The sequence below is a fragment of the Choloepus didactylus genome, chromosome 27, assembly GCF_015220235.1.
Source record: "Choloepus didactylus isolate mChoDid1 chromosome 27, mChoDid1.pri, whole genome shotgun sequence".
Classification (NCBI taxonomy): domain Eukaryota; kingdom Metazoa; phylum Chordata; class Mammalia; order Pilosa; family Megalonychidae; genus Choloepus; species Choloepus didactylus.
In genome coordinates this window covers 7016854-7033091 of record NC_051333.1, presented here as the reverse complement: position 1 = coordinate 7033091, position 16238 = coordinate 7016854, and the positions used below count along the sequence as shown (strand labels likewise).

The window sequence follows — 16238 nt, the reverse complement described above, 5'->3', positions numbered from 1 at the left end:
CTCATCTCTGTCCTGCTGTCCTTCCATATCCTTTTGTCTCTCCACCTCTCCCTCTGTCCCCCTGTTCCTCTACCTCCTTCTGTCCCTCCATCTCTCTCTGTTCCCCATTGCCCTCCACCCGTCTCTCTCCATTTCTGCCTGTCTCATCTTTTTCTCTCCCCCACCCATTTCATTTTGCTTTCCTGTGTCTACCTCTCTGCTTCCCTGGTTTTATCTCCATCTTCTGGTCCCCTACCCCCTCAACCAACAGACGCGGCCCCCTCACCTTCACCACCCGCACGGTGAGGCAGGTCTTCCGGCTGGAGGAGGGCGTGGCCTCGGACGAGGAAGCCGAGGAGGCTGAGCCAGGGTCTGGGCCGCCCCCGGAGCCTGACGGGCCCCCACCAGCTCAGCCCCAGTGACCCCCTGCCCCTGGCTGGCCGCATTAACTGGACAGGGACAGGGCCATTCCCTCCCTAGCCCTCACAAGTGCCTGTCCCAGGAACCCCACCCTTCTGGCTTCTTGCACTTTGGAATTGGTGCCCCTCTCTGGCACCACAGCACTTACCACTCCCACCCTGGGCTCCTGAGACCTCCCCAGACCTCCCATCAGCCAAACCCCCAAACACAGAGGAGCAAGGACTGGAGTCCTCTAGCCTCCAGGAAATTCAGGTGTGATTGGCAAGCTCTGGCCTCAACCTCTCCTTGGCTGTTACTCATCTCTGTTAGGAAGGGGGCAGCAGACTCCCCTCCCCAACTCACTCCATCTCCCCTGCCTCCACCCCTCCACCTCTCTGGGTCCTTGCCCCCTCTTCCCCCCCTCCCCCCCAGGGTTCATTCTCAGTCTCTGGGTCTTTCTCAGCCTGTCTCTTTCTAGGTTGGTTTCCTTCTGTCTCTCTGTCTAGTCACTCTTCCTCCATTTCTGCCCCATCCCTGAACTCCTGGGTGTCAGAAGTGGAGCTCTGGGCCTCCATCCTTTGACGCTTGCAAAGAGATGTGGGATCAGGGGTCCCCCCACCCCTTCCCATCTCTGCTCTTCTGGTTCTGGTTGCTCCTGTGTGATCAAGGTTCGGAGTTTCCTGTGCGGGCTGGGGAAGAGGATATCTTCCTTACCCTCCCATCCCAGACTCCGGCAGAAATAAACTCCGCCCCCCAACTGGATTCAGAAGTCGGTGTTCGTACCTGCAGGGGAGTCTCTAGTGGAGAGAGAATGGGTGTGGGGAGGGCGAGGGGTGGGCTGGTTCTGATAACTGTACCAGAGTACTGGGGACGTCCTGTGTCCCAGGCCTGTTACCCCTAAAATCAGCCTCCGAAGTATTCCATTTTATGGAGGAGGAAACTGAGGCTAGGGAGTGACAAAGGCAGCGCTGCGCGCAGACTCACTTAAGTATTTACTCAAGTATTTGCAACCTGATGACAGGGGTGAGCACTGGGTGAGTCTGTCCCAGCCCTCGGCACACCCCCAAGGCAGGGACCGGGTTGCTTTCCAGCACCTAGGACAGTGCCTGGCACGCGGTTTGCATGTGGTAATTAATTGCAGAAGGAATAGGTCACCTCCTTCCCCCATCCCCTCCCTACTCTTTCAGAGTGGTGGGCAAGCCCAGAGAGGTTGAGTGACTTGCCCAAGACACACAGCCACTAAGACACTGAATCGGGATTTGAACACAGGCCACCTGGCTGCAGTATTGACAATACTGAACATGGGGCCCTGGACCTCTGAGCCTACTCGGGGACCCAGGCCCACCCCTCTCCTGGAAAGTGCCCTCGCCTAAGGGACTCACACTCCCCCGGCCCCCTCAAGTCTATGTAGATAGGGGTGTCGATCCACATTTTTACCATCAGGGAGACAAGCAGGCACTTGTGCCTCCTGCCCCCCCACCATGAGTTGGTCCAGTGATCAAAGGGATCTTGAAGCACCAAAAGGTTATAGCTTTAACTATGACGCTTTAACTAGACATTCCCACACTTGAAAACTCAACCCCTTGCCCACCCCCAAATCTCTAACCGCAGTCAGGAGACAACCCCACCCCAACCCCACCCCGGCAGACAGACAGGTGGCAACCTTCAAATGAAAAGGAGCTTTTATTTTGGTGGGGGGTGAGAGGGTGGGTGGGAAGGGGGCATGACACTTTTTCTTTGGGGAGGGGGGTGACATGCGGCAGCTTTTGCGTGGGGCGGTTCATGCACCCAGGGTGGGCGTGGGGGGCTTGGGGGGAGGGACCGGGTGGGCCCCTGCCTCCCTGCCCTGGGGGTGGGCTGAGAAGACCCGCCATTAGCACCAGTTGGACGATTTGCAGACCTCCCCTCCCCACGCTGACTCCGGACCCCCGCCCCCATCCCTGAGAGCGCCCCTCGCCACTCCCCCCCACAACGACAGGCCAGGCCCGCCCCGCCCACATTTGAGTGAGAAACTTATTGCTGTGTGTGTGTGTTGGGAAGGGGGAGCCGCTGAGCTCGGGAAGACCCCGCCCCCGTTCATTCCTCCCCGACCGCCCCGCCCCCCGCCCCGTGTCCGTGCGTTCCCGGAGCGCAGGAGGGGCGCGACATGCGTGTGTGGGGGCGCGTCATGCAGGGCATGCGTGTAGTTGCAGGCACCCTGGCGGCCGGGGGGAAAAGGGGTGCGGAACTCGGAGGTTGTCCCTTCAGCTCTCTCCCACCCTCCCCGAATCCCACACTGTTGACTTGGGGGGTGGGGTGGTGGCGAGAATCGCGTTTTGTAGAGGTTTGTAGTGATCGGGGTTATTTTTAAAAGCTGAACTAAAAAGCTGGTTACGTGTGGCGGGTTGGCGAGCAGCGGGGAGACGTTGGGAAGAGGTCAGTACCCTTTGGAAAAGACCCTCACCCCCTTTCCCCGCCCCGTTCGGCCTTCATGAGGGTCAAGGGAATCTGGGGGCTTTGGAAGATGAACCCTTTGGCAATATAATCAGTCCCCACCCCCATACCCTGGTGACTGGAGCCCCTAGCCCTTTGCCCCGCCCCCACCCCGCTCCCGCCAGAACCCGCCCCAGCCCTCACCCCAGATTCCCCAGGGCTCGGGGTCCGAGGGAAGGATGGGGGTGGGGCTCAAAAATGCCCCTTGCATAGGAATCGTTGCATCACGGATCGTGCTCAGTGGCCCCCCCAACTCTTGGGGGGGGGATTCCTGAGGCCATGGGAGCAGAGGGAGGGAGGTTGCTAATTCCGTGGCCCCCCAGCTCCAAAAGGGGGTTCCTCTGAGGATTCTGGGACCCGTGTGGCCTCTGGGCTTGGGAGAGGTAGCGCACCCGTGAGCCCAGGGTGGCATCTGAGAAATGTGGCCGCCCGCCAGGGGGACAGTGAGAGGAAGCGTGGGCCGGCGGGCTGGGACCCCGGCGGGCTGGCCGCGTCATCGCGTCCCCAGCTTCCGATGCCGGAGGGCCCTTCCGTGGGCGCACCGCCGCTCCGCTCACACGCCGGCCGCCTCAAATGGAAACACTTCAACCGAAATAAACTGTCCTCGCCAGAGCAGCGACCTCGGGACTCAACGCGCTTTATGTGCGAATCACGCACACTAAAGACAAAACTTTTCAAATCATACTTGTCCTTGTTCTGCCTGAAGCCTGAGCCCACCCCAGGGGTGCAAATACGACCCTCTGGGAAACACCGGTGTCCCTGAAGAGGGGACCGTCTGCACCCCTTGCGGTGAAGGGGTTTCGAGGGACAGAATTGAGCACAACAAGGGGGGCGAGGGTCCAGTTCCCTGGAATTGCACGCAGGTGGAACCTGTCATGGAAATTCTGACGTCGGGGGAACCTGAGGTGGATGAGGCTGCTGTTAGGGATTTAGGAGTGTCCGTGGAGGGGCCTCAGGGAGGCCTGAGGATTTGGGGGTGTTCAGGGAATATCAGAGTTGTGGGAAGGATTTGGGGCATCCCAAAGGCTGAAATGAACTGAAGGGCCAGTCAGGTCTGGGATGTCTGAGAGCTGCTGGAAGGCGGTCCAGGGAATTTGGTGGAGTTGGAGGCGACATCTGTGAGCATTTCTTTTTTTTTTGGGGGGGGGGTGTCAGGTGCCAGGCCCAAGACTTAGGAACTTTGGGTGCAGGTCTCGTGTCCTGAGGATCTGGGGGGTTGGGGAATTTTGTGTGCTAGGGCCAAATCATCCCAGGAACTCTGGGATGGGAGATCTGGGTCCATGCAGCAAGAATTGAGGCAGATCCCTGGGGGCGTGGGGTGGGGTGAGGGGGGGAAATGCCCCGGGGGGGAGCCTCCCAGAGGCCGAGGGCCCTGTGGCAGCCCACACAGCGCACAGCTACCGGTTGTTTGGCTTGGGCAACTGTTCCTCCTCCCCTCACGTTTTTACTTGGTTTTCTTGTTTGTTTGAATCAACATGTGATGGGTTGCCCTCCTGGGGTAGAGGGTGGGGGGTCAGGAGACCATCTTGTGGCTTAAAGGCCACCCCTGACCCCCTTCCCTCCCGTGCATGGCATGCAGCCCCCGGCGGCTTATTGCTGTGGTGGGGTGGGGTGGGGTGCGGTGGGGTCCAATTGGGAGAGGCATGCAATGCAGAGTGTAGAGGAGGTGCCCCAAATGTAACTGGCATAATTTGGACATATTTACAAGAGTTGATGGGAGGGCATGTTCTATGGCTCATGGAGACCTGAGAAGGCTTTATTTGGGGTGGGGTAAAGGGGAGATGGGCTTTGGCCCCTCTCCCTCCATCCTAGGGGCCCAGGTGGGAGGTGAGGGGCCCGGGGGTGTCTGCTGGCATCATCATCTCGGTTGCATATTATTAGTGACTTTTTGATTTTTTAAAAAAACCCCTTTCCCCACCCCCCAGCTCCTTTGACCTTCCCTGTCACCCCCGAGTCCCCCCACAGGGGGGAGGGGAGCGCTAGAGGATGGAGGGCAGGGTTGGGGGAGCGCGGCGGGCGGCCCGGGGAGAACCAGGGGGAGTGGCAAGGGGTGCGAGGCGCAGGGACACCCCGCTCAGGCCCGCGATGCTGCTCAGGCTGCGGGATTTCTCGTAACCTGGGGGGGGATCAGAAACAGAGATGGGGGTGCAGGGGGAGGGTCCGAGAAAGGGGACCCCCAGGACAGAGGGAGACAGAAATATGACCAGAGATAGAAAAGGGGAGAGACAGAGATGGAGGGGGGGAGACAGAGAGGGGGGGGGCAAGAGGCGGCAAGCAAACAGAGGGTAAGAGACAGGAAGGACAGGGAGACAGGGACACAGAGCGAGTCAGACACAGACATACAAAGATGGCAGCAGAGAGAGAGACAGACAGAGGTGGGCCAAGGAGATGGAGAGAGAGGTGGACAAATTGGAGTCAGTCAGCATCGACGAGAAAGGTTCAGACATCAGGGAGGGGGGAGAGACTCAGGGTTAGGAGGTGGGGGGCGCCCGTGAGCCCCCGCCTCCCCACCCCATCCCCACCGCAGCCCGCCCCCCGCCCCCGTTGGCCCCCTCATCTGAGGCAGGAAGGTGGGGGCAGCAAGGCAGGAAGCTCTGGTGCTGGGGGTGGGACTTGGGTGGAAGGCATGTAGGGGAGCAGCCGCGGGGGTGCTGGCGAGGGGGATACGGGCCAGGGCCAACCTGGTTGTAGGGACAGGGGGAGAGGCACGGGGAGGGCCTGGGTGGGGTCCGGCTGGCAGCCAAGGGTGACCATATCCTTCAGGGTCACCATGAGCATGGAGGGAGGGGAGGAAAACTCAGAGTAGTGCGAGAGGGACGAGGCTTCTCCGGAAAGTTCTAGGGGGTATCTTGGAGGATCCAAGAAGCCCTGGGGCTCTAACAGGTGACCAGAGGCTCTAACGTGTCCTGAGGGCGCCTGTGTGGTTTCCTGAGAGACTGGGAATGCCTTAGAAGTTCTGGAGTGTCGAGTGTCGAGTGTGGAGTGGCGCGTGTTGGAGGCAGTTCTCTGGCTTTTCTAGGCAGTGCTAAGGGGTCTGTCACGGGGTGGGGGGGGGGCTTGATGGTAGGAGAGAGGGCCTGGGGGGTTCAAAGCCCAGTACCTTGGGGACACCCCCTCCCAACCATTCCCAATTGCTAACCTGGGGGGAAGGGGCAGGGGGGGAACGAGGGTCTCGCGAGGTCTCAGGCGGTGACAAGAGCTGGGGACAGAAATACACAGAGTCACGGCGGGGGGCAGGTGGTTAGGGAGACCCCCCCAACACAGCCTCACTGTTGGGGGGATGGAGAAACGCCGGGATCTCGTCCTCCTCTCTGGTGTTTTCCGGGGGAGGGGAGCAGTGAAATGGGGGTGGCCAAAGACATCAAATATGGAAGGAGCTTCCGGGGCGGCTGGGGGATGGGGGGTGGGTCAGGAGGAGGAAGGTCGGGGAGGACATGAGAACCAGCGTCAACTGTTGGATTCAAAAGATGGTGAGGGGAGTCGGGGATGGGGGGGTTGAAAAGAAGGGTCATGGGCCAAGGAGAGGGGGGATAATAGGGGAGGGAGGAGCCTGGGGGTGGGAGGGAGGAGGCTGGGGGTGGGAGCGTAGAGGGGAGGGAGGGGGGACCAGGAAGTCTGGGGAGGACTCAGGCAGCCCCATCAGCTCCAGCCATTATTTGAGTTCAATGAATGGATATTGGCATCCTCGGCAAGAGCAGCATCCTCCCCATCCCCACCCCTACCCCACCCTCACCCATATTCCCAATCTCCTCCCCACCCCCTCCCTCTCGACTCCGTGGGGGCCCACGTAGACCTGGGTTCGGGGAAAACGGGATGGTAACAGGGCTAGGTCCAAGAAGGGAGACGGGGAAGGAAAGGGAGCAGGGAGTGCGGGAGGGGGCGATGGAGATGAAGATGGAGGGTGTGGGGGGGCTGCAACAGGGAGACGATGGCGGGCTGGAGCGAGAGCTCTAGGAGCCCGGACGCCTGGGTTCTCGTCCCTGTCTTCTGTGGGGTCAGGGTTCTGCAATTGGTTAGGGCCCTCCCTGAGCTTCTGTGAAACAAGCAGGTCCCTGGAGCCTCCCCAGGTCCCACTATTCCATCTCCTTGGCTGTGGGCAGGGATTCTTTAAGATCCGTCTCTATTTCTAAGGAAGATTCCACACGCTGTGGCTGCTGCCTGGCTGCCCGTTCCCTCTTCAAGTTCCGTGTCCCTCCTCTGAAAGGCCCTTGCTAACCCTTTATCTTAAAGGGCCAGAGTAATTATTATCTTGTTCCCCTCCCTTCCTTCCCTCTTCCCTCTTTCCTCCTTCCCTCCCTCCCTCTTCTCTTTTTTTGTTTTTGTTTACTTGCTTATTTTCTGCTGCCTCCAGTCAGGGAGTGGCAAACCTCTTCTGTATAAGGCCAGATGGTAAACAGTTTTGGTTGTAGTGGGCTTGCCATCTTAGCCACAACTACTCGACTCCGCGGGTGTAGCGTGACAGCAGTTGTGTGCCAATAAAGCTTTATTCACAACCCAGCTAGCTGCCAGATTTGCCAGGGTTTGCTGACCCCTGCTCCGGATGGTAGACTCCACGATGGCAGGGGTTTTTGCTTTGCTCACCGCCAAATCTCCAGGACATAAAGCTGCACCCTCGATAATTAGTGGCCGAATGAATGAATAAATGAATGAATGGATGAAAGGAGCTAGGGTTGTGGTGAGGATTACAAAAGATATGGTAAATTCCTAGTGCATGCTTGGTTATGTGTGCTGAAGGATTCGTCTCCTAAATATCTCTTCACCCCCCACACCCCCTACCACGGCCCGGTCCCCCCTAACCCCTGACTCTCCCTGCCCCGTCCCCTCCCACCTGGGCCTCACCCCGGCCTCCTGATCCAGGTCTCCTGGTTCAAGTCCCAGCCCTCAGCCCGCCTCCTCCTCACCCCTCGCCTGCCCTTTGCTCTTCCCTCTAGTCTTTTCTGCCCCCCTGGGATCCTTCCTCCCTGCTCTGCCAGGTAACTCCGGCCCCTCCTTCCGTTTCACCTGTCCCGTGGCCCAGCCGCAGCCCGGGAGCCTGCGTGTTCCCCTTGCAGAGCCCAGAGCGACCTCCAGCCCACGCTGACCCCCTCAGAGTGGCTGCCTGGCTCTGGGCCTTCCTCGTAAAACTGGGGGCTCCTGGGGCGGGGGGTGGGATGCAGGCCGACTTTGCTCTCTGTTGAATTCCCGGTGCCTGGCACCCCCCTGGAATATACGGGTGCTTTGGAAGTGTGGGCTGAATTAGCAAACTGGGCGGAGGGCTGAGCCTTTCTCACCCCGGCCCACACCCAGAAATGTCCCGAGTGTGCACCCCGTTTTCCTGGTTGAATAAAGAAGTCAAGGGGGAGGCAGGAGAGCTGTGGATGGGGTGAGGATGGGGCTCACTCATGACGGGAGGGGCAGGGAGGTCAGGCACCAGGTGTGGGGGTCTGGGGTTAGTGAGGGGCATGGCAAGTCCTGGGGTGGCTGGGCATGGGGTCAGTGTCAGGGGCTGTGGTTAACTGGATGTTCACAGTGGGGGGGGGGGGTTGGTCAGTGGGGGTGCTGCTTGTTCTCAGAGGGGTTAGTCGGGAAGGCGGAGTCAGAGGAAGGAGATCCGAAGGTGGGGGCTACTTACCCCTGGGGGAAGGGGGTTCGTCCATTAAGGGGATATCCAGGCCGCGGCGTTGGCGTTGAGGTCGGGCAAGAAGCTGGGGGGCCCTGGCTTACGCCAGTCTTGGGGGGGCAGTGGGGGAGCACTGGTGGCTGGGGGTGGGGGAAGAGGCCAAAGGGTCCGGGGTGGGGTGGGGGGAATGGAGATGGAATAAAGACAGGTGAAGGGTCAGTGGTGAGGAAACTTGGGGTGGGGGAAGGCTGGGGAGGCAGTTGGGGGCCAGGGAATGAGGGAAGTCCCACACCTCCTCCCCGCTCCCCTGGGGTGCTGTGGGGGAGGGTCCCCAGGGCCCCTGGAGGGCGCCTCACCTTTTCGGATGGAGCCGTCGGGGGAAGGGGCGTAGTCGGTGAGGAGGAAGCAGGCTCGGTCCCGGCTGTAGCGGCCCCGGCTGCCAGGGGTGAGGGGGCTCTTGTCCTCGGGGGACATGGCGGGCTGGTCGATGGCAGGGCAGTCCTCGTGGGCAAGCGCGGCGGCTGCTGGATCCCCATTGGGGCGGGGGTCTGCATCCCGAGGGGGGAGACCAAGACACAAGGCAGAGTGAGGTGGGGCGACTCTTGGGGAGTCAAAGATCAGCAGTGAGGGGGTCTTGGGAGAGGAAGAGCTGGAGGACGCTGGAGGTTGGAGGCAGGGGGCGGGAGGGGCAGCTAGGGTTGGGTATTGAGCGACATGGCCGGGGGCGTGGGGAGGGGATCCTTAGAGGCTGATGAGTGGTGGAAAGGGCAACTGGGGTAGGGAAGGGGGTCAGTGCAGGGCACGGGACGGTGTGGACGGGGGGAGGTGGTGGCTGGGCCTTCAAGAGCAGGACCCGGTTGGGAGGTAGGGTCCGGGGAGGATGTGGGGAGGCGCGTTGGGTGCTGAGAAGGAGGTTGAGGTCCAGCGTTGGGTGGAGGGGCTGGAAAGGGCACTGGAAAGGGCAGGACCCGGAGAGGGTGTTTGGAGGGGACAGTTGCGGGGAGATGTTCAGGGCTGGGAAGTGGTTGCTTGAGGAGGGTGTTGGGTGCTGGAAAGGGTTGGTCCACTGGGGAAGGGTTGGCAAGGTGACAGATGAGGGGGGGAGGGGGGTCCCCCAGGCTCTGACTCGAGATATTTTTAATTGGTGTGAAATTGGGTCAGCGGCTGAGGGAGCAAGATGGGGCCAGCAGCCCAGCTCCCTTCCTTGACCTACTTAAGAAGGCCTGGGGGTGGGGCCCGCCAGCCTCTGCCTCCTCCCCAACACCCAAATCCCTGCCTGGGGAGAGGGACACACGCACAAACACCGGCCCAGTCTCTGGGTTGCCCTCCTGCCCCTGCTGGGTGGCCCTGAAGCATCTTCCTCTCTCACTCCCACCGCTGTCAAAACTTGAACCCGGCCACTCCGGGTCTGTTCTCTTCCTCTCCGTCCTCTTGCTCAAGTCCCACTTCTCTCCACTCTCAGTGACAATCTCTTCATTCCTGACCCCCTGCCTCAGGCTCTCTTTTCTCGGGTCTCTCTGGGACACTCAGATGCTACAACTGTCCCTTGGCCACTGTCCCTGGTCTGCCTGATGCGCATGGGCCATTCACGTGGGAGACCCTCTCTCCATGAGTGTGTCTCTGAGCACCCCGTTCTCTTTCCCAGCCTCCCTCACCGTGTGCTGGTTTCTCTGCCTCTCCGGCCCCAGTACCTGGGCTGCAAGTCTGCCTCTTCACAAAATCTCTGTCTCTCCATGACTGACAGTTCCCCGTCTGCTACCACCCCGGCCCCTCTGACACCGCCCTCCATGCCCCCCGCCCTTGCCCCCTCCTCACCTGCCCGGTTGATCTCAATCACCTCCTCCTGAGCCAGTGGGCATGGCTCCCCGGGGGCCGGCAGAGGAGGCAGCCCCATGATCCCGAGCCCCCCTGCTCCCCCCCTGAGCAGCCCGGGGTGCGTGTGGGGCCCCGGCGGGTGGGCCCCGGTCACAGTCACCCCCACGGAGGGTGGGGTGATGGGTGGCGGGGGACTGATGCCGCCACTGCCGTGGTGGGGGTGGGGCGGGGGCGGCGGGGGTGGGTCAGGCTTGCAGTAGTTGGGCGAGCCGGGCTGCGGGGGCCGGGGGATGTGTTTGTTCTTCTTCTTGGGCAGCTTCTGCTTGGCCATGGCCAGCGAGTAGTACATGCCAAAGTTGTTGACGATGACGGGCACCGGCATGGCGATGGTGAGCACGCCAGCCAGGGCGCATAGCGCCCCCACCAGCATCCCCGACCAGGTCTTGGGGTACATGTCTCCATAGCCCAGCGTCGTCATGGTGACCACGGCCCACCAGAAGCCGATGGGGATGTTTTTGAAGTAGGTGTGGTTGGAGCCCAGGATGTCATCGGGGTCGGCGCCAATGCGCTCGGCGTAGTAGATCATGGTGGCGAAGATGAGCACGCCCAGGGCCAGGAAGATGATCAGCAGCAGGAACTCGTTGGTGCTGGCCCGGAGCGTGTGGCCCAGCACACGCAGCCCCACAAAGTGCCGGGTCAGCTTGAAGATGCGCAGGATGCGCACGAAACGCACCACCCGCAGGAAGCCCAGCACGTCCTTGGCGGCCTTGGAGCTCAGGCCCGAGAGGCCCACCTCCAGGTAGAAGGGCAGGATGGCCACGCAGTCGATGATGTTGAGGCTGCTCTTGAGGAACTCCACCTTGTCCGGGCAGAAGGTGATGCGCATCAGGAACTCAAAGGTGAACCAGACCACGCACACGCCCTCCACGTAGGTCAGGAAGGGCTCCGTCTCCACCTCCACGTTGGTGATGTTCTCCGGCGGCGCCCCGGGGATTGGCGAGGCCTGCGTCACCGTCTTGTTGCTGATGTGGATGAAGCCCTCGTGGGTCTCCAGGCAGAAGGTGGTGATGGAGATGAGGATGAAGAAGAGCGAGGCAAAGGCCACATACTGCAGGGCAGGGTGGGAGAGAGAGGGCCAGAGGTGACCCAGGCATCTGGTCTACCAGCATCCTGAGAAGACCCTGCCAGGGCCCCTTTTTCCCGCCTCCCAGCCCCAAAACTCCAGGGGGGTTCAGGCATCCTGAGCCCTTGGCTACATCCCTCTCCCCACCTCCAGAGCTGGCAAAAGTGGAGGGAAGGAAAGGAACAATGGTGGCTCTCTCCCAACTTGGTAGAGGAGCTGGCCCCAGCAGCGGCGGGAGATGGTGAACAACTGCTTCCCTGGAAACAGAAATTTATGGCCCCTTGCTGTCTGCTGGATCCCCTTCCACTCCCTCCTGTTCCCCACTTCCCATCTCAGAGCTCCCAAGGGTTCTGATATGGGACTGGTGGGGGGCGGGGGGAGGGGTTGATTAAGATCTGATGCCCTCTGTGTCTGTGACTTTGGGACTCAGCCTGGAGCTCAGAGAAGGGGAAGGGGAGAGGGTGGGAGGGGAGCTGGAATCATGAGGTAGTTAAGAGTCAGGCAGCCTGGGTTTCAATCCAGCTTTTCCCTTGCCCAAGTTGGAGATCAAGCTTTCTGAACCTCAAGTTTTTCATGGGATTATTGTAAGGATTAAATTGGACGCAGACACAAAGGGCTGGGCTTCCAACAGTGCTAGGCCTGGTGCCTAGGACACAGTAAGAAGGCTTGTGCTGTTATTAGGGGAGGGGAGTATCTGTCCATGGGGGCAAGGTCAAGGTCTTGGAGAGGGGCCAGGGTTTGAAGCCCTTAGAGAGGAGATGGAGGTCTGGAAGTCAGGAAAGGAGATGGATGGGTGAGGACCTCACAAATAGAGGACAGGGCAAAGGTGGAGCAACAGAGAAGGGGGTCAGGGCCCTGTGGGGTGAGGAGGTGAAGGGTTCAGACTGCAGAAAAGGAAGAGGATATAGAAGAGGGGAGAGGTCAGGATTTAAGGCTCTGGAGAGGAAGGGACAGAGTCAGGGGCTTGGACACTGGGGAAGAGGGCAGGGTCAGGGTCAAAAAGATGTGAGGGGGTTTTAATCAGAGGTGTAGAGAACGGGGTACAGGGGTGCCTGGGTCGTTTTGAGAAAGGGGTGGAAACCAGGGTCCTACAGAACAATAGTGTTGAGGGGAGAGGGGTGGGGTCAAGGTCTTAGGGAAGGAAGGGGGAAGGTTGGGAACCCAGAGAGGACTGTGTGCTTCCTCAGATGCACAGAGGGGAGGGGGAGAGGGATGGGATGCCTCAGAGAGGGAAGGGAATGGGTGTCAGGGGCCAAGAGGGGGCTTTAATCATATGGGTAGAGGAGGTGAGATGCTGAGCAAGAGGGGGGTCAGTGTCGAGCCAACAGACGACTCTGGGCCCTCCGGTGGGCCAGGGTCAGCGCCGGCCCCCTCTGCCTCCCCACAGAGTTGAGGGGGCGGGATCTGGGATTTGGGAGGGCTTGACTTCAATCAGGGGTGCAGACCAGACACGGTGGCCAGTGTCGGGTCGAGAAAGGACCCTGGACCTGGGGGTGGGCAGGGGTCAGAGCCGATCCTCCCTGCGCCCCCCCCCCCCCCCGTTTCTCCGCAGTGATTTAGAAGGCCAGAGGCCACCGTAAAGCGCATGCCCGGCGCTCCCCGCCCCCTCTGAGCCCCGCGCGGCGGCGCAGGCTGCGGCACCGCAGTGGGGGCGGGCCGGCCGGACAGGGAGGCGGGGCGCGCGGCGGCCAGCACCGCGGACAGCTCCCCGCCGCAGTGCGCAGCCGCAGAAGCTGGGCACCGCCTTAACCCCTTCCGGGCCGGAGCCGAGCAGGTAGCGCGCAGCCGCAATGCCGCCGCTCCACGGCGGGAGGCCGCAGACCTGGAGCTCGATTAACTCCTTCCCTCCCAGGGCACGGAAGGGAGGTGGGCACCCGTCGCAGTGCGCAGCTGCAGAAGCTGGATAGCGTCGGAATGGTTTAACCCCTTCCCCTGAGATGGTTCAAAAGTAGAAGGGATAAGAGGACATGGATTCCCTGTAAGAAGGAAAGGAAAGATTATCCCGAAGGGAGCGAAGGGGAGGTAGGGCCAGACCCTCCGCTTTGCGTTGAGCTCGGCCGCCAACTCTCTCGAGCATTCTCACTAGGAGACTAAAATGTGCTTGATAAACCGTGAACACTCAAAAAGCATTTGTGGAGTAAAGGAGTGACCCCGCAGCTGTCTCGGCCCCCCTAGCTGAGCATCACAGGACTCCACCTTCGTCCTCCCCCTCACCTCAGCACCCTTCATTGGGGCCACAGGAGGGAAGGGCGCCCCAAGCCTTGGGGGAGGGGGCCCTCTCAGAGGCCTGAGGGGGCATCTGGGGCCACGGGCCTTCCGCACCTCCTCCACCCCACCTCCCCCCACCCAACCCCAAATCTTGCCAACTCAGCGCTTCCCGGGAACCAAACTTTATGCGGTGCCTCCGGGGCCCCCACCCCCTCGCTCCCTCCCCCGGCGCGAATGCGGCACTGCGGCTCCGCGTCCTTCTCGTCCCGGGACGCGGCACCGCACGGTGGGGGGAGGGGGCCGGGACCGGCTCCTCCCGGGGTTTGGGTCCCTGGGAAGCGCGGAGGAAGGCCCGGGGTGGCCTCTTTCCAATGCTCCCCATTGTGAACTGTCCCCTCTCTTCCAACACATTCTCCCTCTGGGGTCTCTGGGACAGGAAGTTAGGAGGAAGGAGGAGGTTCGACCGGGAGGGTAGCCACTTAGCCTGGGAAGTTGCAGATCTCTGAGGAAAGCTTTTTGGGGGAGAGGGAAGGAGTTCTGGGGAAAATCTGGTATTTTGAGGGAGAAAAAGCTGGAGAAAAGTATGCGGGGACAAAGGGTCACTGCTGGGGTTGGGGCTCTTTGGTTCCTGTTTTTTTGTGGGGAGGGGGGACCAAGAGGCCCAGTCCTGAGCTTTTAACGGGGGTGGGGTTGGGGCAGAGCAAGGAACTTGGAAATGAGAGCAGGGATGGGGGTGGGGTGTCTAGAAAGTTGACAAGGCAGGGAAGAAAGAACTGGGAGTTATTTTGAGAAGAAAGTTTTGGGGCTGTTGACTTGAGAGAGGGGTCCCAAGGACTGAAACTAGTGAGGGCTTCTAAAGGGGAAAGACATATGGTAGGGGTTCAGGGACACGGAAAAGTATGAAAGGCTGGGGGCGGGAGTTGTTCCGAGCTTTAGAGGGAAAGTCCTTGGGATGGGCGTTGGGGTGGAGAATACAAGCAGGGACATGAACACAGGGGGGGGCCCGAGAGAGAAGACCCCCAGAACTCAATGTTGCAGTGAGGAGGAGGGGAAGTGGGAAGTGTCCTGGTGGGAGCAGGCAGTTTTGGAGCTCAGAGGGATCCAGGATATTCTCAGGTTGGGGTGAGAGGGGTCTTCTGAGACTCCGAGGACAGAAGAGGGGAGGGGTGTCAGTACTAGCCCGGAAACTCAAACTTGGAGAGTGGGATCTTCGGAGGGTGGGAAAGAGAAAAGGGAGACACGGGAACCTATTCGGAGAGACTGAGATTGAGGGATTGGAGAGGGGGACTTCAGGGGGTCTGGAGGAGGGTGTTCGTACAGCCCGGGACCCTCTGAGGGGCTGGGAGAGGAGAGGAGGAGGAGAGGTGAGGGTCGTTCAGAGGAGCTTAGGGAATTCAGGGTTGGGAAGGAAGTTCCTAAGGGTCTGGGGTGGCTGAGAGAAGCAGGGTGGGTTTGGCGGGGTCAGGGAGATTGTGAAGGTTGGGGAAAGGTTTCTGAGGATCTGGGGGAGCATGGCCGGGAGAGGGGGGTGTGTTTGGGAGCCCGGGAGACTTCTAAGAGACTGGCGGGGGGGGGGGTGCTGAGAGACAGGAAGAGGGGCTCTGACCCGCCCACGGGCTTCCGAGGGTTGGCCCGGGGGACCCCTGGGCGAGGCGGGGGAGCAAGGGAAAGGGTAGGGGGGCCCGGAGAGCGCGCTCACCCTGGCGGCCCGCGACGAGTAGGGGTCCTCGAAGAGCGCCCACACGCGGGGCTGCCAGCGCCGCCACCACGTGCCGCCCGCGCCGCCCGCGCCCCCTGGCGGCCCCCCGGCTCCGCCGCCGCCCGCGTCCTGGAAGCAGAGGCGCTTGAGCTCGCCGCCCGCGCCGTCCAGGCCGCCGCCGCCCGCGCCCGCCTCATCGTCCAGGCCCGCATCGTGGGCGCCCGCGGCGGCGGCGGCGGCGGTGGCGGCGCCCGCGGGGTCGGGCGCCTCGAAGGAGTCGAGCGCCTCCTCGGCGTCGCGGTGCTGCCGGTAGGTCATCCAGCAGCAGGCCTCCACGTCGGTCTCGTCGATACCCCAGAAGCCGAGCTCCCTCCTCGAACAGCGGCCCGCACACGTCGGCCGGGCAGTGCAGCTTGCCGGTGCGGTAGTAGTTGAGGCACGTAGGCGAAGACGCCCGGGTGCCGGTCGAAGAAGAACTCGTCGGCGCCCGGGTCGTAGTCGAAGCGCGCCGCCGCCTCGGGCTCCGTCAGGCCGGCCAGCCGCGTCCCCGGCAGGGTGCGCAGCGTCGAGCGGTACGTCTCATGGCGCACGCCGCCCACGTTGATCACGATCCTTGCCGCTGTCGCCAACCGCCGCCGCCGTGCCGCCCCATGGCCGCCGCCGGCAGCCCGGGGCATGGGCTCGGCGCGCCGGCCCCCCGGGCCCGCGGGGTGCCGAGGGGCCCGCCGTGGACGCGGCAGGGCCGGGCTGCGCAGGGCTGCGGCGGCGGCGGCGGGTGGCAGCGGCGGCGGGGAACTCGGGCGGCTGCGGCGGTGGCGCCGGCTGCTGCTTGCTGGCCCCCTGGCGCCCGCGGAAGGACGAGACGCAGACTGAGCTCAGCATTGGACGGGGGGCGGGGCGTGCGGGGCGGGGCCGCGGGGGCGGGGCCGCGGGGCGGAGAGGCG

General features: G+C 61.9%; 2 protein-coding genes across 2 annotated transcripts in view; one reads left to right on the top strand and one right to left on the bottom strand.

Moving 5' to 3' along the window:
- Window positions 1-1140, top strand: part of MYH14 (myosin heavy chain 14) — a 74339-nt gene extending 73199 nt beyond the window's left edge. The window contains exon 42 of the mRNA XM_037819302.1: window positions 251-1140. Coding sequence (XP_037675230.1) covers window positions 251-401 — 151 coding nt within the window. The 3' untranslated portion in view covers window positions 402-1140. The remainder of the gene's footprint in view (window positions 1-250) is intronic.
- Window positions 1141-7926: 6786 nt separating this feature from the next.
- Window positions 7927-16176, bottom strand: KCNC3 (potassium voltage-gated channel subfamily C member 3). Its single transcript, XM_037819626.1, is given in 8 exon segments — window positions 7927-8589; window positions 8806-8997; window positions 10265-11372; window positions 15295-15663; window positions 15665-15730; window positions 15732-15920; window positions 15923-15975; window positions 15978-16176. Coding segments are annotated over 8 exon segments (2280 nt in total). The 3' UTR covers window positions 7927-8485.
- Between the last annotated feature and the right edge of the window lie 62 nt (window positions 16177-16238).